Source organism: Phyllostomus hastatus, unplaced genomic scaffold (assembly GCF_019186645.2).
Source record: "Phyllostomus hastatus isolate PE091 unplaced genomic scaffold, TTU_PhHast_1.1 phas_scaffold_1674, whole genome shotgun sequence".
Classification (NCBI taxonomy): Eukaryota; Metazoa; Chordata; class Mammalia; order Chiroptera; family Phyllostomidae; genus Phyllostomus; species Phyllostomus hastatus.
Genome location: NW_025334011.1, coordinates 24633468 through 24656944, shown reverse-complemented (window position 1 = coordinate 24656944; position 23477 = coordinate 24633468). Strand labels below are relative to the sequence as shown.

The window sequence follows — 23477 nt, the reverse complement described above, 5'->3', positions numbered from 1 at the left end:
AAAGCCAGGAAGATTAGTCCCTGTACTTCTGGCTTCAAAAACCAGTGGGGATTGAGTTGGTGGGAGAAACTTCTGAAGTCCCAGGCAGTTTCTCTTAAAGAGCCCACACATGGGCTTACTCAGACTCACTCCCTCTAAGCTCCAGCATCAGGATAAGCAGCTCATAAGGCACCAGTGACATATGGGGAGGAACTGAAGTGTCTGGCATCGAGGTGAAAGCTGGGGGAAAGTGTTCTCCCAGGCAGAAAGACAGACAGAGGTCATTGTCCCTTTTATAAACCTGCCCCCCACAGAGCAGAAAACCCAAAGTCTGGTGCCATATCTAAGACTTCATCAACCTGGCTAACACTGTTTGATCTGTGCTGAAAATACCAGAGACTCCATCCCATCCAACTTATGGGCCCACCCTGGATGCTTATCCATATGAATGGCTGTCTTGGCTCATGCTTCACAACTTCCTAAATCCTCTCAAACAAGGAACAGCTGGCTTCAGTGAGGCCTCAGCCCCCATAGTACTTGCCATGTGAGCCAGGTCTGGCACTATAAGCAGCCAGCCTAGATTAACAGCTTGGGAATCGCCAAGCCTAGCACAAGTAGCAATCATATCAGGTAGCTTTATAGCTCAGGTAGAGTGGCCCTGGACAGAACACAGGTGGGGGCTGACCTTGGCCTGCACCACCTAGGAAATCCAAGAAGCTATGTACCCAGTGGACAATATATGTTGGCGCACTACTATCCTGTGCCCTCACACCTGATGCTCCATGAAGGGTGGAGGCTGGTGGTCAGTGGTCATAGGCAGTCATTGCAGCTACTGACCTGAGTAAATTTCCTCCCACTGACCTGCCAACAGCAGTCAAGGCTCAACTATAAGAGGAGGGTGTACTCAGCCTACATTAAGGGGTGCACCTCAAGTACCCAGATTGGGTGATAGGGGAGGTTCTGCACTGAACCCTAAATGACACCTACTACATTAGGTCACAATACCAAGTTGGAGTCATAACAGCTCTACATAATACATAGAAACAAACAAAGGGAAGTTGCCAAAATGAGGAGAGACATGGCCCAAATGAAAGAACAGATCAAAACTCCAGAAAAGGAACTAAACAAAATGGAGAAAAGCAACCTATCAGATGCAGAGTTCAAAACACTGGTTATAAGGGTACTCAAACAACTTAGCACCCCACCAGCATAAAAAGGATCTAGTCAAAAACAAAAGCTACACTAATTGAAATAAAGAACAATTTACAGGGAAACAACAGGGTAAATGAAGCCGAGAATCAAATCAATGATTTGGAACATAAGGAAGCAAAAAACAACCAATCAAAACATGAAGATAAAAGAATCCAAACATAGGAGAATAGCGTAAGTATTCTGTGGGACAACTTGAAGCATTTCTACATTTGCATCATAGGATTGCCAGAAAAGAGAAGAGAAAAGTTTAAAGATAAAAGTTCCTCCAAAGTTTAAAGATAAAGAGAGAATCTTAAAAGCAGCAACAGAAAAGCAGTTAGTTACCTACAGGGGAGGTCCCATAAGACTGTCAGCTGATTTCTCAAAAGAAACTGCCGGCTGGAAGGGATTGGCAAGAAATATTGAAAGTCATAAAAAGCAGGGACCTACAGCCAAGATTGTTCTACCTAGCAAAGATGTCATTTGGAATAAAGGGCAGATAAAGAGCTTCTCAGACAAAAAAATAACTAAAGGATTTCGTTCATTATCACCGAACCATTATATGAAATATTAAAGGGACTTATCTATGAAAAAGAAGATCAAAACTATGAACAATAAAATGGTAAAAAATAATTACGTATCAAGAAGTGAATCTAAAAAACAAACTAAGCAAACAAGAATACAGAATCATAGATACAGAGAGTGTTTTGATGGTTGCCAGATGGGAAGGGGACAGAAGGGGAAGGGAGAACTGCTGAGGGGGATTAAGGAGTACAAATGGGTAGTTACAGAATAGTCATGGGGATGTAAAGTACGTTATAAGAAATGGAGTAGCCAGAGAACCTGTTCGCATGTCCCATGGACATGGTCAGTGGTATGAAGCTTACCTGAAGGAGTAGGGGTGCTGGTTTGATGGGGATAAAGTGGGAAAAATTGGGACAACCGTAATAGCATAATCAATAAAATATAAAGTATGAAACTTTGAACTCCTGTTGGAGTTGGAGGCCCTTCTTAATTCAACTTCACTTTAATCAACTTTAATTCCCCCTCATCTCCACCACAAATCCACATACCATGTATGTCTCCATCCATCTGTCTTCATCTATCCATCCACCCATTGTGAACAGATGGTGTGCAGAATCAAAGAAGTAATGGTGTTGGTTCTCAGTGGGCATAATGTATTTTATAAAACCTAAATATATTTATACTCAGATGTTGCCAGGTGTGTGTGTGTGTGTGTACTAAGAAGAATGCAAATTTTGTGAACCCTTAATCTATTTTTTTGAAGCAGGATTTTAATGTGATTTTTAATTTAGAGACACTGATTCTTTGTCTTCAAGCAGAGGCAAAAGAACCTAAGGATAATAAGGAGGTATCAAATTCTGATGATTTGGAACTTGAATTGGAGAACCTAGAAATTAATGATGACAGCTTGGAGTTAGAGGGTGCAGATGAAGCTGAAGATCTTACAAAAAAACTTCTCGATGAGCAAGGTAAACAGTATTTTCCCCAAAATTTAAATTTTTGGTTAGGTTTTCTATCCAAAACTTTAGCCCAAGAATATAGATCTTGACTCATTAATTCCTGTTTTCCTTTTGTTTCCAAGCCATCACTTTTTTGGATTTCGACTAAGAACAGCAACATTGCGTGTCTCATGTTATGTAATTGTGAGCCTTAGTGATCGTCTAAATTCTTAGTATCTTAATAGATATATCTTATGCTTTTTTACTTTCTGGCATTTTCTAAATTTACTTTAATTCTATGATATAATCTTTATAATATTAATATAAATGTATTTGAGTTATTCTAAATGGTTGAGAGATAAAAGACAACTGTTATATCAGTTCATCTTTAATAATTTTATCTTTTATATTGAGTAATGTTTTGTATTTAACATTGGAAAATATTATTTTATTAGTTAGGATTCTTTATTTGCAAGGGCATCTTCTGTCATTATTACTTTTGTCTTTATTGGCTTAATTGTTTCTTGCTGCAGATTCTCTTTATCCGTGTCATGAGGGAGGGTGGGCATGGCTGGTGGCTGCCACATGCTCAGATCATACCAGCTAGTGATGTCAAAGGAAAAGGAGATTTTCTCCACTGTCTGTATATAAGTGTCATGGAAGGACTTAGCTGATCCTCTGTCATCCTTACTTGTGACCTAGGAGAATGCTGGTATGCTGTCATCTGGCAATACCCTTTCCTATCAGAATCTCTTCGATTTCCTTCAGATGGCAGCAGTGAGTGCTGTTAACTGAAGACTTGTGGGAAAGAATGTTTGGCAGATAAAAATAACGTTTACTGTAAAATCACATGCAAGTTATGACTAAGATTTTGTGTCTAATGAAAAAGTTTGCTGCTTTATTGTGGACATCTGAAAGGCAGTAGTGACCTGGAGTTGTGATTCTAGAGATACCCAACCCTTCTAGGGCAATATCTCAAAAAATGCTTTAGTTTTTCATGGATAAGAAAAGCTTTCTAGATTGTCTATTTCTCTAATAACTAATAATTTCATATTTTTATTCTTATAACCTAGAACAAGAGGACGAAGAGGCCAGCACTGGATCTCATCTCAAGCTCATAGTAGATGCTTTCCTCCAGCAATTGCCCAACTGTGTCAATAGAGATCTGATAGACAAGGTATGATTGTCTTAATATAACTTTATTCAAGCACGTAGATCTTGTAGGATAGCTCTAATTAGTAATGTCTGTTGGTTTGGGACTGTTTAGCCGTAGAACAAACCATTTCTTCAAAATAAACACATAAAATTGGAGTTAATTGATAGATGTTCAGTTTGAGAGTGGAACTGTCTTTACAATCCTGTTTGCTTGACTCCTCTTCACATAGGAACCCTACAGTTTGGTAGACCAGAAATTTTTAAAAGTATACTCTGTAGATTCCTGCTGTCTTCCAAGGCACTTTAGGGGGTCTATTAGGTAAAAATTCTTTTCATACTAATATTAAGGTTTTTCTGACATTAGCAAAAGTGATGATGGATAAAGTTGCTGTCATTTTTGCATATACCAAGATACATCTGTAGCAAACTATAGTGGTAGTCCTTGCCTTCACTGCTGTACATTTGATATTTTAAAAAATGCCACTTCCACTTAATCTCCTTGATGAATCCATACAAATTAGTGCTTTTATTTCATTTCAACCTTTGAGTATATGTCCTTTTAATCTGGCGAAATGGGAAGCACACATAAAGTACTTCCGCTGACCCAAAGCTGTCTGGAGGAAAACCACTTGTGTTTGAGTTGTGAGCTGAACTCGTTTTTTGCCTAGGGTACCATTTTTACTTGATAGAACTGGCGAACAAACTGATTATTTATTCAAACTGGGGTGTTTAGCCAACATTTTCCTAATGTGAACAAGGTGAACCTCACACTTCAAGGAAACTATAAGTATCTCTTGCCAATGAACAAATTTAAGTTTTCAACTAAAATTAGTATTTTAGGAAACTCATGTCCACCGCTATAAATTTGACAGCTTCCTAGTTCTTTTCTGAGAAGACTATTCATGAGGCTTTTCTGATGGGATTGATGGTGATATTAAATAATATAATTTTAAAATATTATGTATGTGTTTGGAAGATCTGCATAGCTCAGTGAAACATTGTTCCAAGTGACCACTACACAATGTTAACAAAATCTTGCCTGGATGTTAAAGATCCACTCAAAGTACAAGATAGGTTTTATTCTAACAGCATGAAAAGTTAATAAAGTTTCAGATTCCACATTTCTTCTAACAGAAAAATACCACTTACCAAGTTTTGATATCAGAAAATATTTATAAATCCAGAAAAGGATATTAAAATGCACTTCCTTTTCCAAGCTGTATGTGTGTGTAAAGTTAGATTTTCTTCATATACTTCATCTAAAATGACATGTCACAGTGGATTGCGTGCATAGTAGTTTTGAGAATCCAGCTATCTTCTAAAAGAGTGCCACTCTTCTGTCACTAAATATTTTTTATTCTGAAAAATATAGTTATGTCCAAAAAATGCTAACAAGTAATAGGTTTATTGGTATTTTTTAAGTGAATTAATATGTTTAAAGTTTCTCCATTTTAATTTCTAGTACAGTAAATGCTAATAAATGTAGGCCATATACATGACGTTCTTCCAGGTCTTTAATAGTTTTTAAGAGGAGAAAAGGCTCTTGAAACCCAATTCTTGAAAATTGTTGCTTTAAGGCCATATTTTTGTCAAGTGTAATGTATTCTTTTTATCTTTTTCTCCCCATAATGCTTTGAAGGTCCTCTATAGAGAACTATAGAAGTTAGGTTATATTTTGACTTTTGGCTTGTATAGCTGCTCTTCAGATAATTTAGATGTGTTTCAGTAACTATTTATATAATCAGACAGGCTTGAAACTCCAAGTTGTCTTATTTTTGCATTGATTAGTTCAATGTATGGTTTTCAAAAACTTTGTAGTTACAGATTTATTTCAGTTCTTAGGAGTAGTCTTGTTTTTTTCTTTCTTACATAGTGTATAGCAGAAACCACCTCTTAAACAATTGCTTATTTTTCTAAGTTTGGGCTATGATTGAATCTTTACTCTGCTAAGTTTTCATACATTTTAGAGATAAACAGGATGAAAGAGAGATACACTCCCGCTTCACCCCCTTTCCCCACTTTGCATACTATAATGAAAGCTGATGGTTGAAAAGATCTCATCAGTTTTGTATATTAGGTGCAGTATTGTGTTATGAGTCTTTATTGGAAAGTATCCTTTAGTACCCAGCTCAGTATCAGTGCTGTTGCCAGTAATGACCATGTATTAAATTCTGTGTAAAATTTTTTGAGGGTCAGGTGAAAAATAGGGGGCCACCCTTCCCTTTTGGACTCTAACTTCCTCATGACAGGAATTTCTTCCATATATGTTGTCAAAGGTCTGAATGGCTTAAGAGGAAGAAGTATTTGGGAAATAGGTAGAAAAATGTAAGAGTTATTTGAATTCAATAACTAATATAAATATATAACACAGTGAAGATTTCTTTTAGGTGATTTCTGTGGGTAATGTCATTCATGGGAATGCTTATTTCTGCATGCATTTGATCAGAAGAATTTATTTTTACTTAATAAAATAAAATGTTGAACTGTCTTTCATCTGCCTAAAATGTTTTAAAACATGTTTTTTAAAAACTGCTTATTGAATTGTCAAGCACTAGTTATAACCAAGATAGATAGACAATGCTAGTGTAGGTGTCTCCTTTGCATTCATTTCTCTCCATAGGGCAGGACTGCTTAATTCTAAGAGTATATGAGGGGAGTCCCTCCATTTGATGCAGTGCACCCGTTGAGACCTTTTTTTCCACTGCTCAAAACAGTTTTTCGAAAATCCTCGATTTTGATGCCTTTTAGTGCTTCTATTTTTTGTTTCATCTCTTCCACATCAGCTAAATGTTTCCCTTTGAGGACTTTTTAAATCTAGGGAAACAAAAATAAGTTGCTTGGTAGGGGGGTAGTCTGAATGAATAGGGAGGGTGGGGCGTGGGAGTCGTGCCAGTTTTTAGTCAAAAACTGCTCAACACTCAGCCACTGTGGGCAGGTATGCTTGTAAATCACCCATCATAAAATGGGCAAATGTGTTGAAAGTCTTCAAAAAAAAAAGATTCACTGAAACCAAGCATAGCCTCTCACAATAATACCAGCTAGTACACTGATACAGATAGCTTCCTAGAACACTCACCTAGTGGCAGAAGCTTGTACTACAAGGGGCCTGCCCTCTTTGGAGAAGGTAATTCCAGTTTTTTGGCGGTCTCCCCTTGTATATGTGAAGCTTTTTTAAAACTTTTCAAATTTCCTCAAGTTTACTAATTCTGGCATTTTTCTCACTCCTATGCTTTTTAACTCCACATACTTATTGAAACCCTATTGTCAGTACCAGGCATTGGTATGCTTTACAAACTACTAATCTATGGAGAGTTTTGAACATTTTAGGGTTTTTTTCCATCTAACTGCCCTTTGGTTACTTTATGGTAGGAAAGTGTTTATTGACTTCTTTAATTTTATAAAATTTGCTTAGATTATATGAAGTACATATGTATTTAAAAAGATAATGTTCTGAAATAGTTACTGAAGTACTTTTTATTTTTTATGTTTCTTAATTATGTTGAAACATAGGCCATTATTAGCCATTTAAAAATTCTTTTAAAAACATGGTGATAAGACCACTGGCTTGTGTAGCTCAGTGATCGAGTGCTGGCTTGCAAACCTAAGGGTTGCCAGTTGAAGTCCTAGTCAGGGCACCTGCCTGGGTTGTGGGCCAGGTCCCTGGTGGGAGGAGGGGCACACAACAGGCAATCACACATTGATGTTTCTCTTCCTCTCTTTCTCCTTTCCTTCCCTCTCTTTAAAAATAAGTAAATAAAAATCCTTTAAAAATGTTGATATAAGAGTTGTTTTTATTTTTTATTTTTGTCTTTGTGATGTGTGTGGGTGTATGTATATGTGTATGTGTGTGAAGTTTTACAATTTTAACCAATTTTCTGAATATATGACCTTTGGGATTTTTAGTAGTAGGTCCTGAATTTTTTAATGTTACTTTTGAGTGAATTGCTTGAAGGAACTTTTAGTGTATTTTCAGTTTTTTTCTCTTTGTTGTTCTAATTAACTATAATAAGCTTTAATGTTATAAAATGTAGCAGAAGAAAAAATTGAAATTGATTTTACTCTCTCTGCTAATCTAAATGTTTAATCTTGGTGAATACTTTCAGTGTGAGCTGGTTTCCTAGGTTTAAATCTAATCATCCTCAGTTGTGCCATTTATTTTATCAAAAGTTTTGCCCTGGCTGGCGTAGCTCAGTGGATTGAGCGTGGGCTGCGAACCAAAGCATCGCAGGTTCGATTCCCAGTCAGGGCACATGCCGGGGTTGCAGGCCACGTCCCCAGTGGGGGCCACATGAGAGGCAACCAAACATTGATGTTTCTCTCTCTTTCTCCCTCCCTTCCCCTCTCTAAAAATAGGTAAATAAAATCTTAAAGTTTTAATAAAATGGGAGGTGTTTTAATGCATTGCCCTCTATAGCAAAGAGTAGAAATCCTTTATAGTTCAGGGAAATATGAGAATCTTATATTTGTATCTGATCCTCAAAAATATCTAAAAATTGGGATGGATAATAAAATAATGATATGAACCTGTGGAAGGAAAATATTTGAGAAACTTAAAAGGATATTTGGTAATAGTTTATTCATTTTAAACTATAACTTAAAACTTGTTATTTTCTCAAACCAGCTATACTGAAATTTAAAAAAATGCCTGTATTTCAAATATGCCAATTTTATATTGTTGTTCCCCAATAACTTCTCAGAACACATACCTCTCCTAGCCTTTTTTTACGCTTATATTAGATGTTAGACATGTTGATTAAATACTCAGCACATTTTTGTTATTAAAATATAGACCAGTGGATTGCTATACTAAATAAAAATTGTGGGTATTTATTATAATCCTGTGACATGATTTCTTTAAGTTACCAAATCTGATTGCTGATACTGAACTTTTCCATCATTGTTGAGGCACTTACTTTTACATGTTCCTGGGAATAATCTCTGCCTGTCTCTCTTACCAACTTCATGTTTATTTCTTTTTGATTATCCTTATTAGCATTAGTAATTTTCTTGGCCCTTGGCAACTGTTCTTGCTCCTGCTACTTTATAATTCTGTAAAACTTTTTTATATTAACATTGATTTGTTTAACTTTAATGAGGTTAAAGCATCGATTGCACATTTAATGTAACTATTTGCCAGACATTCAATGACCTTCAGTGTACCCACCTGAAGTTCTGACACCTTGTTGCAATTTAAAATTTTATAAAATATATGTTTTGAGATGTGTAAGGATACAGGAGTTTAAGCTCGATCTTTTAGTTTGGGGTATGCTTGCAATACTAGTATTTAAAACCATTTGAAATGTTTAGAAAAAAGTAGAAATCCATTGTAGCATCCAGAGTTTCTGCTTTCAGTAGCTAAATAAAGATTTTTTTAAAGAAGATGTTTATATTTTCTTTTATAGGCAGCAATGGATTTTTGTATGAACATGAACACAAAAGCAAATAGGAAGAAGTTGGTACGGGCACTTTTTATAGTTCCCAGACAAAGGTGAGTATTTTTTTTTGAGTAATTTGTTAGTGTTTTTACTTTGCAGTGATGGTTGTAAGTTCAAAGTTTTTATTTAATTTCATCTTTAAAAATATTCCTTGTCAACACACATTATTGCTAACATATTTTCTAGAACTTGCTTCTCACTGATTCATGTTCTTTGTTTCATTAGTTATAAGTGGAGATATTTCTTCTGATACTTTCTTGTTATTTTTAAGAGAAAATGTAACTTAAGAATAGTTTTTTGGAGAGTTTTTATTTTGTGTAAAGATTAGACTGAGTATGTCTAGTCCTTGCAGTTGTGTTTAAATGGAAAAATTCAAGTTATTTTATAATTATGATGGTTTAGAATTGGAAGTCACGTTAGCATTGTGTTACTAGGAATTCAAGAAGCATATTTAGTTCTGTGCTGCTTTTAGAAAATTCTAATGCTTTAAATTACACTAAATTAAATGCCCTACTTCACCTGCATATTTCAGGACAATTTATAGATTATTCACCCTAGGAACCTGGAGAAGATTCATTTTTGTTTATTCAACAATAAATAAATAAAGAATTTTGTTAACTATTATGATGATTACATAAACCATAGCTAAGATAGGTACTTTTCCCCAAAACATAAGGATCCTAAGGGATTTTATTAAGGGTTTCTTCTTTTTCTTTAATCCTTACTTGAGGATGTACTTAATGATTTTAGAGAGAGAGGAAGGGAGAGAGAAAGAGAAACATGGATGTGAGAGATAAACATCAATTGGTTGCCTCCCATGCACACACCTCAACTGGGGATCAGCCTGCAACCTTTTTGGTGTATGGGATAACGCTCCAGCCAACTGAGCCACCTGGCTATGATTAAAGGTGTCTTTTTTTTGTTGTTGAAAAAAAAAAGATTTTATGTATTCATTTCTAGAGAGAGAGGGAAAGGGAGGGAGAAAGAGAGGGAGAGAAACATCAATGTTTGATAGAAACAATGATCAGTTGCCTCTTGCACGCCCCCAACCGGGCACCTGGACGGCAACCCAGGCATGTGCCCTAACTGGGATTCGAATGGGTGACTTTTCGGTTTGCAAGGCAGTGCTCAACGCACTGAGCCACATCAGCCAGGGCTAAAAGTTTCTTAAGGAAGATTTTAATTTGGTCTATTCATTGAAAGGAGCCCATGATCTCTTAATGGTAAGATTTCTCAGTGAAACCAAATCACTACTTTTTTCTTTCATATTGGTTTTTATTTACTCTTAGCATCATTAATATGAACGTTTGGTTTTTCATTTTAGTGGGGTGAGGGAGATGGAATGTGCTAATATTATGAGTAGATAATTAAGTATCTTGAAAGTCAAAAAGAAATATTTTTATTACAAGAAATTATATATTGCATTTTATGAAAGGTAAGGTGCCATTAGTTATGAAGTATACCATTATTTTATGTGCAATTAAGAAAGAAATATGTTGTTAGTTTTAAAGGTTTAATTGTGAGACACATTACACTTTCATATACAGGGGAGCAAAAGTAGATTTATAGTTGTGAGTATGCAAAAGAGATTATTTTTGTATAATATTAATTAAATTGTATGATTATTTATTAATTACTATATTATTTTCCATATGAACAACTGTAAACCAACTTTTCCCCACCATGTATCTGTAAATGGAAAAAAGTGTGCACCTTGAATCTGTGAGAACTCAATTTTTTTTTTTCTCATTGAACCAGTTTTGGACCAATTTTTTTTCAAGTGATGCTCTTCTTTACCATACACAGTAGGATATTTACTTTCATGTTTTTCTTTTCAACTGTTTGAAGAAACATGTAACAATCACCTGGAATTACATAACATAATAAAACAAAGTTAGCAAAAATAAAGTGCTTTTGTTAACAAAAGAAATCATGCAATGATATTTAAACAGTTTACTTATAAAAGAACATCTTGTCGCTCTGTATCCCACTCCACCACTGCCTGCTTACCCGTCAAAAAATATATACTGTTACTTGGTTTTATGCTAGTAATATCCTTTATAACCAAATTTATCTGCTTCTAACTCTGCAAATGTCTACAAATTAGTAGAAGTTGGAATCTGCTAAAAATCATAGACTTGAATGTAGTAGGAAGTGACAATTTATAGTTTGAGAGGTAAGAAAAAAGATAATGATACAAGTACTTAAAATGAATGCATAGTATTCTGGAGCCATGAGGAAGCGACCACATAGTCTTATATATCTGAAATATTTAAATATAATAATTTAGGTTTCTTGTAATCAACCTGAGTGATCAGGAAAGATTAAATTAGATTCTAAAATTTTATCATTCATTGACTAATTCATTAAGGCAGCACTTTTCAACTGGTGTGCTACAAGAATTCTAAAACATGCAGTACCTGACTATTTAGTCAGGGGCACCGACCTCCTTTCCCTTAGATTGTCAAATAAAGAAATGACGACGGCCAATACAACAATAACCATCTGGTGTGAATGAATCAAAATTATACCTATTTTTTGTCACATTGCCAAAATGTATATATATTTTTTGGTTTACTAATGACTTGTAATAATTAGTTTATGTGCCTCATGAGATGAAAAAGGTTGAAAATTGCAGCATTCAGGGTTTGCTGTATACTGTGATTAGTGCTGGAGATACAGTAGTGAACAAGACAGGTTTGGCTCTTGTATTCCTGCAAATTACAGTTTAGATAGGAAGACAAAGAAGTCTAAGTGCAATTTTCAAGAAGAATCACAGTGTGCTTTCAGGTATATACCAGGTGGAACTGATTGATTAATTCTTGGTAGAGAGAAGGCTGCCTGGAATTAGGGGCATTTAATCTGAATTCTGAGAAAGGAATTAGCTACACTAGGGTTGGGTGAGGAAAGGGAGTGTTGAGAGAGCATTCATTCCTTTCTTTTCTGTCTGTCAGTCTGTCTAAGATTTTATTTACTTTTAGAGATGGGGGAAGGAGGGAGGAAGGGAGTGAAAGTTTGGTGTGTAAGAGAAACATGGAACCGGGGTCCTGGACCACATGTGCCCTGACCTGAAATGGAACCAGCGACTTTTTGGTTTGCAGGATGACATCCAACCCATTAAGCCATACCAGTCAGGCCTTGAGAAAGCATTTCTGAGAGACAGTGGTATATTCAAAGTGCCAGAGACACAGCATCAAGCTACTGCAAAAACCTGTTTCTTGATTTTCCCTGGACATTGGCCTCGAGAATAAGCTGCAGGTAGCAGGCCCTTTTGCTCTTTTATCTCCAGCACTAAGCACAATGTCTGACAGCTAAAAGATAGTAAAATTACATAACATGGTGTTCAGTGCCCCTTTTCAGCTTACTCAGTTTTAATCCTAGCCACCCCTTCCTCTTGCAAAATCCTCATTTGTAATGGTTTCTTGACTACGCTTTGAGACATGGATAAATGGAACATTGGGTTAGCATTATTGACTTTGCTTCAGAATACAGGGAATTGTTTTTAGTCAGTTTTTATTTCTCAATTAACTAAGTTACCTTACTGAAAACAGTAAAAGAAATATTCATTATGGTTTGGCTGGTAGAGAACAGTCTGTTTAAGAATGGCATTTATAAGTAGCATTGACTGTTAACTCTTTACTGACATTTCTATATTTTATGTATATTTCAAATGAGCCAAATTATATGAAAACCCTTGATTTGCATATTTTTTCTATTGTAAATAGTACTCTCTCGTCTTTTTGTAAAGATTTCAGTGTTTAGATAAAACAAGGCCTCTGTTTATACATCTATGAAATGGCATATCAGGGTGAGTCTTGGGCTAGGTTGATGTTTCTTGGTCATATATTTTTATTGGTCAGAAAAGCCTTTAATTTTGAAGATCATCTTTGTCCTGACCCTCAGGTGTCTTCCCACCTTGCCTGCAAGATTTGGCTTGACCCTGAAGATTATGAGTTGCTCCCTTGGGAGGCTGGAGTAGAAAGATAATAAGTCAAGTGCTACTAAGTCTCTTCTCATTCTCTTTCTCATTCCCTGTCTTTACACCCCACATACCCAGCAGACCTTTTTCCATTCTATGAATACAAGAGAAGACTGATAGCCTTCAAGGGTAGAGGTAAGAAAGGAACAAAAAGGGTTGGTTGTGGAGTGACCAGGCTGGAACATTCTCCTGGGTAGCCAGTTAGGTGGTATTAGGAGTAGTAGCAGCTTACTTTCTGTGAGCCCTCTGGACTTAGGGGCAAGCTGGGACATTTTGGGGAGAGAAGGAAAAACTTTTTTTAGCTCCTGTTCTCACCTAGCTTCATTATTCTCCTGTGCCCACCTAGTCACTGTAGAAAGGACCTTTTTAGTAAGGTTTGCCTTCCTCTTTGTGTGGCATTTTCTCTTCCTCACCCTCCCCAAAGGACAAGAATCCTGTTGAGTGTCTTTATCTTTTTCTGTGGCTAGGATTTCCTCCTTCTTCCATCCAGCTCATTCAACTAGAGTTGACTAAAAAATGTGCTGACAAAACAATGAATTATTTAGTAGCTATTTGAGTGCCTAGGACTATGGTGAACCAAAAGTCTTGTGTGTGTGTGTAAAAATATAGTCTGTGGTAGAGAATTTAGCTCTCTTACCTGGTATGAGGATTTTGGTCTAGGAAGCACTAAGCTAGATAACACATAAGGTTCTTTATAGTTCTTTTGGGGAAAAAAAAGCTTTATTGAAATACAATTCACATACCATACAATTTACCCATTTGAAGTATACAATTCAGTATTCTAAATATATGCAGCTATCCCTACAATCAAACTAAAATATTTTTGTCCTCCTAAAAGAAACCTTGTATTTATTAATAATCAATCCCATTCTCTCTCTAGTCATCCTCCCATCCTAGGAAACCACTAATCTGTTTTTGTCTCTATGGATTTTCCTGTTCTGGATATATCATATAAATGAAGTCATATAATATGTGGCCTTTTTTTGCCAGGCTTCTTTCATTTATGTTTTCAAGATTCACTCATGTTGTAGGCTTAATTAGAATTTCCTTCCTTTTTAAGACTGAAAAATATTTCATTGTATAGATTATACCACATTTGGTTTACCTATTCTTTCATTTATCAGTTGATGGACATGTGGGTTGTTTCTACTTTTTAGTTATTGTGAATAATGCTGCTGTGACTATTTGTGTACAAGTTTTGGTATACATTTTATGTTTTCATTTCTCCTGGGTACATACCTAGGAGAGGAATTGCTGTATTTTATGGTAACTCTGTGTTTAACAGTTTTGTAACTGCCCAAGTTTTTCACAGTGGCTGCACCATTTTACATTCCCAACTGCTGTGATTGAGGATTCCAGTTTCTTCACATCCTCACCACTCTTTGTTGTCTCTTTGTTTGTAGCCATCCTGATGGGTGTGAAGTAGTATTTCAATATGGTTTTGGCTTGTATTTCCCTAATGGCTATTGATTTTGCCATCTTTTTGTGTGCTTGTTGGCCATTTGTCTGTCTTCATTAGAGAAATTTGTTTAAATCCTTTGTCCCTCCTATGTAGTTGGGATGTCTTTTTATTGTTAACTTATAAGAGGTCTTTATACTTTGTACATGTTTTAAATATAGACAGACTTGGTATTGGTTTAGTAACTTTGAAGCCATATAGACTTAACCAGATTTTAGCAGTTGGATGTTCAGACTTTCTTTAAATTAATAGAAACGTAATAAGTGTCTAGAGGTAGGGTGCTTCACTTGACTCTTGAACAACTTTTCCTGATCTACCTTTTAAGAGAGTTTGCTGGAGTTTTTGTGAGACTCTTTCTATGTAAATCTCCCCTACCTCTCTTGCTATATTCGGAAATATGAAAAATTGAATTTGTTGGAAATCTATTAGTATGGTATACCACTTGATGGCACTGTTGCATTGAGAACTTCAACATTGTGAAAAAGTCTCAGCATTTGGATGTTGGTTTCAGAGTAAAGAATCCCAGTCTTTTGTATATTTCATCATCTTTGAGTCATCATTTGCTTTAGTGTTTCCTATAAAGAAACTCCATTGTATTCTTTAATTGACTGGTAACAGTGTTTTCTTACATTTATTTTTTCCAAGGCATTTTTGAACACATAAAATTAGTAACTTTTAACAGTTAAATTCTTTAGATTTTTAAAGAGAAAAAAAAAGCTGGACATTTCTTTTAGAAAACTGATTGATTATGAGATAAAAACCTTTAAGAATCACCCTTTCCCTCCCATAGTAACAAATGTGTGTTTCTTCTTTCTTGTTATTACTTGTACTTAGTAACTGGATGTTTACTAACTTGACGATCATTAACTACTAGGAGGATACTTAAACGTCTGATTCAAGAGACCTTGAAAGTATAAGCATTGTTTTATTATTGTGTAAGAAAAAAGCATTCTTTTAAATCGTTCACTCATTAACTCTTGGTAAAATAATTATCACTCTCTTGGAAGATTGTAAAATCCACTTTCCAGCCTTGACTGGTGTGGTTCAGTTGGTTGGGGAATCATCTCGCAAAGCAAAAGGTTGCTGGTTTGATTCCTGGTCAGGGCACATGCCTGGGTTATGGGTTTGGTCCTCGATCACGGTGCGTATGAGAGGCCGCAGCAGTTCAATGTCTCATATCAGTGTTTCTCTCCCACTCTTCTCCCTCCATTCCCCTCTCTCTAAAAATAAATAAATATTTTTTTAAAAATTCAGTTTTCAAAAGAGGATGTAAGTTTATTTTCTAATTTACTTTCAGAAAAGTCAAATTAAAATATACTTAGCTTAAATTTTAACAAATTTGCCCTTTATGCTGATTAAAATTTTCTACTTTTATGTTAAATAACTTTTAATGTGATCAGAATTTAACACTCCGTTGTTTTTTTTTTTTAGGCTCCATTTGTAGGAAGGTAGAAAAGACAGCACATTTGTATAGAACTAATATTGAGAAACTATATTACATTATTTACAACATGAAGGATTTTATTTTGTTAAGTAATAAATGAAGTCATAGAACTTGAAGATTTAAATAGGGCAGGATGACATTTAATTTCAGTTATTTAATTGTGACATACAATGGAAAAGGAGGAATTTTAGAAACTTGTTCGTTTCAGAAGGATGTGTTGAGTTCAGTGGGGTAGACAATTCTGAGAGAATGGAATATCTTAACTTCCACATGGTTAATTGCAAAAGAAACAAAAACTTGGAAAGGCTTGAAAGAGTTTGGATCTTCCAGGGAATCCTTAACTATTTTTAAAATCCCTACTGAAGCTGAAAACACTTACCTGTATTGTTAGTGCACTAATGGCAGCCTGAATGCATAACACAGATTGCTTTACTGTGTGTGTGTGTGTGTGTGTGTGTAAGTAATATTTGTAAGTAGTTATACCTACCTTTGTTTTGGGGCTGGGAGAAAGCTTTGAAGTAGATTTGGCTAATTTGGAAAAAAAAATGTGTGAGTGCCAAGGAAAAGAAGAAAAAATGAATGACCTAGTGAATAATTTTTTGATGCTAAGTTATAATTTCAAATTTTATTGAAAAGTACATTGTATGAGGGGGGATTTAGAAAAAACACAATTTATTTGTTAAAAAATTGTGTATTCTTACATGTTTAAACTGAAGTCACCTTTAAAGCACTTTCCATTTGATGCAGTGCAACTATGGAGACTTTTTTTCCCATTGCTCAAAACAGTTTTTGAACTCCTCAATTTTGATGCCTTTTAGTGCTTCTGACTTTTTTGTTTCACCTCTTCCACATTGGCAAAATGTTTCTGTTCGAGGACTTTTTTCTTCTGGGGAAACAAAAAAAAAGTCAGTTGGGGTGAGGTGAAAAGGGAGGGTGAGGCATGGGGGTCATGCTGTTTTTGGTCAGAAACTGCTGAATATTGAGCGAGGTATGTGTAGGTGTACTTGTAAATCACCCTTTGTGAAATGGGTAAGTGTGTTGAAAAAGTCTTCAAAAAAAAATTTACTGAAACCAAATGCAGCTTCTCACAACAATGCCAGCTGGTACACTGATACAGATGGGTTCCTAGGCACCTAGCAAGGGCAGCCTGTACTACAAGGGGCCTGACCTCCTGAAGATAATTGTTTTTTGAGGGGTACCCTCTTGTAAAAGACAACCAAGATTAAAATTAATTGCATAAACTTGAGTTGTTCTTCAAAATATCTAAATAGAAAAGCATTTGGAAAATATAAAGAAAAAGAACATTAAAAAGTTAAGAAATGAGACATAAATACAAGAAATATTTAAAAACTACTTGAAAATCTTAGTGGAATATAATTTTTGGGAAAAAATACACATTTTTTAATTGATTCAAGACCAAATAGATGAGTCACCTTAGAAAAAAATGTACAATAAATTAAAACTAGATAGCTTTATTGAGTTCTTTCAGACTTTTATGGAATAAGTCATTTTTCTGCTGTATTGTTCATTCCAGAGCATAAAAAAAGAAAACTTGCCAATTCATAGTATGAAGAAGTAGACAAAATCTATAACAAAAATGATCAAGGAGGTTAAAACTATTGACCACAATATCAGTTTTGAACGTCAATATAAAATTCTCAATAAACCACTAACAAATCATATTTTAATGATTGTATATTGTAAATTAAAACCTAGCATGATCAAAGAGGATTGACCTTAGGAATGAAAAGATACTTTAAATAGGAAACCTCTTGATATATATAACATCAGAAGCGAAAACTATGATTATTTCATTAATTGCATGAAAGGTATTTGATAAATGAGCTTTTGTTTGATAAAATATTAAACTTGATCTAGGTTAGTATTAAAAAACAGGATGACATTTTCTTAATGTGGTGGTGAATTAGACTAAAAGCTAACAATAAACTTGTGAGATACCAGAGATATTTTTATATCAAGTATTATTGAGTACCTGCTATGATTTAGGCATGTTTTGAGAACTGATAAACTGTCTCATATGGAGCTGACATTCTAGTGGGGAAGGGTGACAAACAGGACAATAAATGTAAAATAAATTACATGTTAGAAGGTGATAGATTCTTTAAAAAAAAAACAGTTCAGGGTATGGAGATTGAGAGAGGTAGGGTTGGGTAGATTTGCAGTTTCTATGGAGCATTCACAATGGGTCTCAATGAGGGGGTGTTGCTGGAGCTAAGACTTGCTTCCTGAGGAAGTAACCAGTGAGAATGGATACTTGAGGAAATACAGCTGTACTCCAGCTAAGTGAGAGCAGCCAGTAGTGGAGGCTCTGAGGTAAGGGCTTGCTGGCTGTGTTGTGAACTAATTAGCAAGGGGCCAATGGCACGCAGCAGTGAGCAGGAGATAATAGTAGATGAAGTTGGGTCAGTTGATGAGGTCAAAGAACTATTTGAAGATTTAGACCTTAAGTCTCCTAAATCCCAGTATATTGTTCAGTGTTATCCTGTGACCTTAACTCTCATATCTTAATTTTTCTGACCTGTAGTAGGGGCAGTTGGAAGCTGTGAACCTTAGCATAGGTTTAAATTCCTCTTTGGCAATTGATTATGAATGGAAAAAGAAAGAATTAAGACCTAATATTCTAATAACATAAATGTATTAAAATATATTCTAAGTAAAGTTTGAAAATTTAGAATGTAAATTTGGTATTAGCATGAATCCTGTTATATAAGAAAATTAAATGTTTGTTCTAGGCTTTATTAAATTTTTTTTTGCAATAGCAGACATTCAGAAAATTATTACATATTTATGAGAGTATCTTACAGTAATATCTCATTTTAGTAATATCATCAAGGAATAATGTGATCCACATATGTGCATTTTCTGTGTGACAGGAGTGTTCTTCAATTGATAAAATTTTAAAAAATTAAAATAAAATTTACCATTAAATGTTTTGATTTAAATGTTTACATAATGGATTGTACTTTTCACTGTTTCTTTAAAGAGTGTGATGCATTCAGAAAACTTACTGAGTTTCCTACTATAGAGCTGCCATGCTGTTTACTTCACTCAACATCTGTTCCTTTATTTCTGAAATAGTGATTATAATGTCCACCTCATAGGATCAACAAGTTAAATAATGATGTATTTTAGATGCCTAGGACAGGGTCTGGCACATTTAAAGATTAAATAAAAGGTAGTTTTTTAAAGAAATTTTAATGGTCAAACAAATACAAAATTTTTGAGCCACTTTAGACAGGAATTTGAGCACTTTCCTCTTCTTGACTCCCTTCCTTCCTGCCTCCTTTCCTTCATTCCCACCTTCCTCCCCTCCCTCCCTCCCTCCCTCCCTCCCTCCCTCCCTCCCTCCCTTCCTTCCTTCCTTCCTTCCTTCCTTCCTTCCTCTCTTTTTCTTAATTTCTTTCATCAGTTGGTTGCTCCAGTTACTTATGCATTCAATTGGTTGATTCTTGTATGTGCCCTGACCAGGGATCAAACCCTTAACCATGGTATATGAGGATTGACTCCACCTTTCAAATTTTATCTGCATTCTTTCTTCCTTCACTCTGTTCCTTCATCCAGCTAAGGCTTAATTAATCTGTGTGTGCTATAAGTTTACCAGATCTAATTCTAAGCCTTTCATTGTATACAGACTTTTTTCTTATGATCAAGTCATTTTCATGAAGTAGTCTACAGTGGAAATTCAGGGATAATTAAAACTTACAGGATTATTTGTTAGTGTTCTAAATGGCTGATTCAGACTGCTCCCTTCCTCACTGTCAGCGTGCATTACTTACTGTTGTCAGCATAGCTATTTTATTAGTTCCTCACTGCTTCTTATCTTTAGCATCTGATCTGCAGACTGTTGAATTATTGGATAATCAAGTTTTATAAAATAATGTCTATAACAGGAATGAAAAGTAAATTTTAGCTTTTGCATTGATTCTAATTGGTAGTGCCTGCCTGGACTGCTGTGTTAAGCAGGATTCTGGAGCGGCATCCAAGTTGAGAAAGTACTCTGATAATGAAAAGGGCTTGGCAGCATGAGTAGCCACTTACTTGCTATTTATTGTCTGAAGTAAGAGTAAATGGGTTCTGTAGTGCATAAAATCTGTAAGTTAGTATGTGGGTTTGTGATAAGGTTTTGACCCTTAAATGCCTCTTTGGTTATTGGTTACTCTTTCACTTTAGACATCGAGCTTTTCAAATAACTTATCCGTGGATAAGTAAAGGAAAAGGTTTAAAAAGATTCTTGTTTTGCACTATTTAAATTAATTTGTTTACTCAGTAATTATGTAAGAATTTAGCCTATGTAAAAACTTAGTTTTTTCTTCACTTGATATTTTATATTTTACCAAAAATTATGTACTAAGTACAATTGCAAATGTGTGATAAGGCATTGAATGGACAATACCAGGTTATTAATAAGCTTTTACAAGGCAAATTGAATTTCTGTGTATTTCATTATAATGGTGATAAATAGGCATGTCTGTATGATTATTAGTTTTTATAATTATTTGTGAATATATCTGAGGATGTTCTAAATTTTTAACTGAATTATTTTTGGTGTTTTTCCTTTTACACATATCACATATAACTTTTGCAGGTTGGATTTGCTACCATTTTATGCAAGATTGGTTGCTACATTGCATCCCTGCATGTCTGATGTAGCAGAGGATCTTTGTTCCATGCTGAGGGGGGATTTCAGATTTCATGTATGTATTTAAGCATTTATTTTGTAATTTATATATGTATATATACATATATAGATACTTAAAAGTTGAGTGAGGACTTTGAGAATATGATTACTATATTGGTAAGCATAATTTTCAAATTTGATAGTGATCTAACAGTTCAGAATATAGATCTTCTAAATTTTTTAAATGTAAATTTACTCAACAAAGGTTGAAATGATTAAGTGGTAATCCAATTTGGAGATGAGCTGTTGCTCCAGTGTAGGTACTGCACTTTTCGCTTTTGTAAAGTAAAAACCAATTTCCAAGGTCAAGACAACCAGTAGGCCTCATTGGTGTTCCCAGAAGAAACAGGATTTGGCCATGGTAAGTCAGGGCACAGTGCCCTATAGGATTCCGGTTTAGGTGTTGGGGGTCTAAATGTTGGAGGCACATGAGGCTCCACAAGTGGTGTGAGCTCAGTGAATGCTTTTGTAGCCCATGTTTTTATTGATTCTTGCCTTCAGAATCTTTACCTTAGGTGGTAGTGAATTCTTTAAAGAGTACCACCTGGTTAAATACCAGGGACCTGTTAACCAGGCAACTTCCTTCCCTTTCTGGTCTCAGGAGTCTTAATGGAGTGCATGTTAGTGGCTATTTAAAACCCACCTTATCCAGTCATTTGTATAGGTGATAAGTTTCAAATATAGTCATGAAAGGAGTAAAATGATATCTTAGAGATGACTTAAAGTGTATACTGGTAGACTTTGAAAAGACACGAAATTCATGTGTTTATGCTAGCCAATAGAAACATTGTGTTTATAAAATTTAGCTTTATAGCAATTGCTTGGAATGCAAATAAATGTTTGCTATGTTCAATATGCATTTTATTGCAGATGGTTTGCACAAATCAGTATTGTTGAGCACTCAGAACATTTCCTGAAGTTAAGAATCTCACTATGTAGTTGGGGAGATAAGGCATAAACACTCATAAAAGCAAGAGAGAAATAAAAAATGAAACCCTACATTTGATATTAAAGAAATTGCATGCGTAGTTGCCAGATGACTTGTTTGAGAGGGAGTGCCTTAAGTTCAGAGGAAGGAGAAAATATCAGTCTATCTCTAAAGGCTTCTTACCATAGGTGTTTAAGATTTTTCTGGGTCAGCTTTTGCTAAAGTATATTTTAGATTTTCATAGTATTAAGTAAGGGCAGGTTTCTGTGTTTAAAGAAGTACAGAAACACTTGAGATCAAGAAAGCTGAGGGTAATGTGCACTGTGAACCTTCTGGAGGTGGTTAAATATGTAGTCACTTAAAGAACACATGTTGATATGCTCATTCATTTGAGAGAGAGGGTGGGGGCTGGGGAGAGAAACATGGATTGTTTGCTTCCTGTATGTGCCATGGTATATAGAACAACACTCAAACCACATGAACTGTTCAGCCAGGGCCAGAGTCCTGATACTCTTGTTGATATATTTAATCTCTTTATACAAACAAACTGTTTTGCTAGCAAACAGTATAACTGTATTCTATTTAGTTATATATATGTATATACCCTCAACCAAATCCAAAATTAAAACAGAAATTGCTGCACCAAGCATAATTTGTGCTTTTGGTGAGAAGCTTAAAATTACAGAAAATTCTATTCATGTAAACTTCCCCTCCTACTTCTGAAAATTGGGATGGGAGTTGAGGGAATTAGCATTTTTTGTTATTGATTGTAACTAGAAGAATTCTAGGGGTATATTTTGGTAACCACTGTTCCCAGTGGAGAAAAGAAAGGGTACTTGAGGTCATGTACTTTTTATTTTTAAGTATATTTTATTGGTTATGTTGTTAAAGTTTTCCCATTTTTTTTCTCCCTTTTATTCCTCTCTGCCCTCATATTCGCATCCCCTCCACCCTTAATTCATGTCCATGGATCATACATACAAGTTCTTTGACTTCTCCATTTCCTATACTATTCTTAACCTCCCCCTGTCTATTTTGTAGCTACCAATTATGCTTCTTAATTCCCTGTCCCTTTTCCCTCATTCTCCCCACGCCCTCTCCTTGCTGGTAACCCTCCATGTGATCTCCATTTCTGTGAATCTCTTCCTGTTCTAGTTGTTTGCTTAGTTTGTTTTTGTTTTTAGGTTCAGTTGGTAGTTGTGAGTTGTCATTTTACTGTTCATAGTTTTGATCATCTTCTTTTTCTTAGATAAGTCTCTTTAACTTTTCATATAATAAGGGCTTGGTGATAATGAACTCCTTTAACTTGACCTTATCTGGGAAGCACTTTATCTGCCCTCCCATTCTAAATGATAGCTTTGCTGCATAGAGTGATCTCCGATGTAGGTCCTTCCCTTTCATGACTTTGACTACTTTTTTCCAGCCCCTTCTTGCCTCTAAGGTTTGTTTTGAGAAATCAGCTTATAGTCTTATGGAAACTCCTACTTTTTCTAGGATCTTTCTTTCCCCACCCCCAAATCTGTACACTTTGCCAATGACTTCTTATTAGGCTAAAAATATACTTAACAACTCACACCCTTAAATGAAAATAAAATAATAGCAACAAGAAATTTCTCTCAACTGCCCCCTACTCATTCTTTTATTTTCTTCTTGCTCAAATTTCTTAAAGTATGCTTGTCTCTTTTGCTGACACTTACCCATTGTTCTACCATCAGAGACCACTAGTGTCTACCTAATAGCCTTAT

General features: G+C 35.2%; 1 protein-coding gene across 4 annotated transcripts in view; it reads left to right on the top strand.

Moving 5' to 3' along the window:
• UPF2 (UPF2 regulator of nonsense mediated mRNA decay) overlaps positions 1 to 23477 on the top strand; it is a 113217-nt gene that overhangs the window by 39625 nt on the left and 50115 nt on the right. For 2 of the 4 annotated variants that reach the window (XM_045857974.1, XM_045857979.1), the window contains exons 6-9: positions 2514 to 2663; positions 3707 to 3810; positions 9191 to 9276; positions 20712 to 20820. In XM_045857974.1, coding sequence (XP_045713930.1) covers positions 2514 to 2663; positions 3707 to 3810; positions 9191 to 9276; positions 20712 to 20820 — 449 coding nt within the window. Of the gene's footprint in view, positions 1 to 2510; positions 2664 to 3706; positions 3811 to 9190; positions 9277 to 20711; positions 20821 to 23477 lie in introns of all 4 variants that reach the window. The other 2 variants (XM_045857973.1, XM_045857975.1) reach the window with 1 other exon arrangement.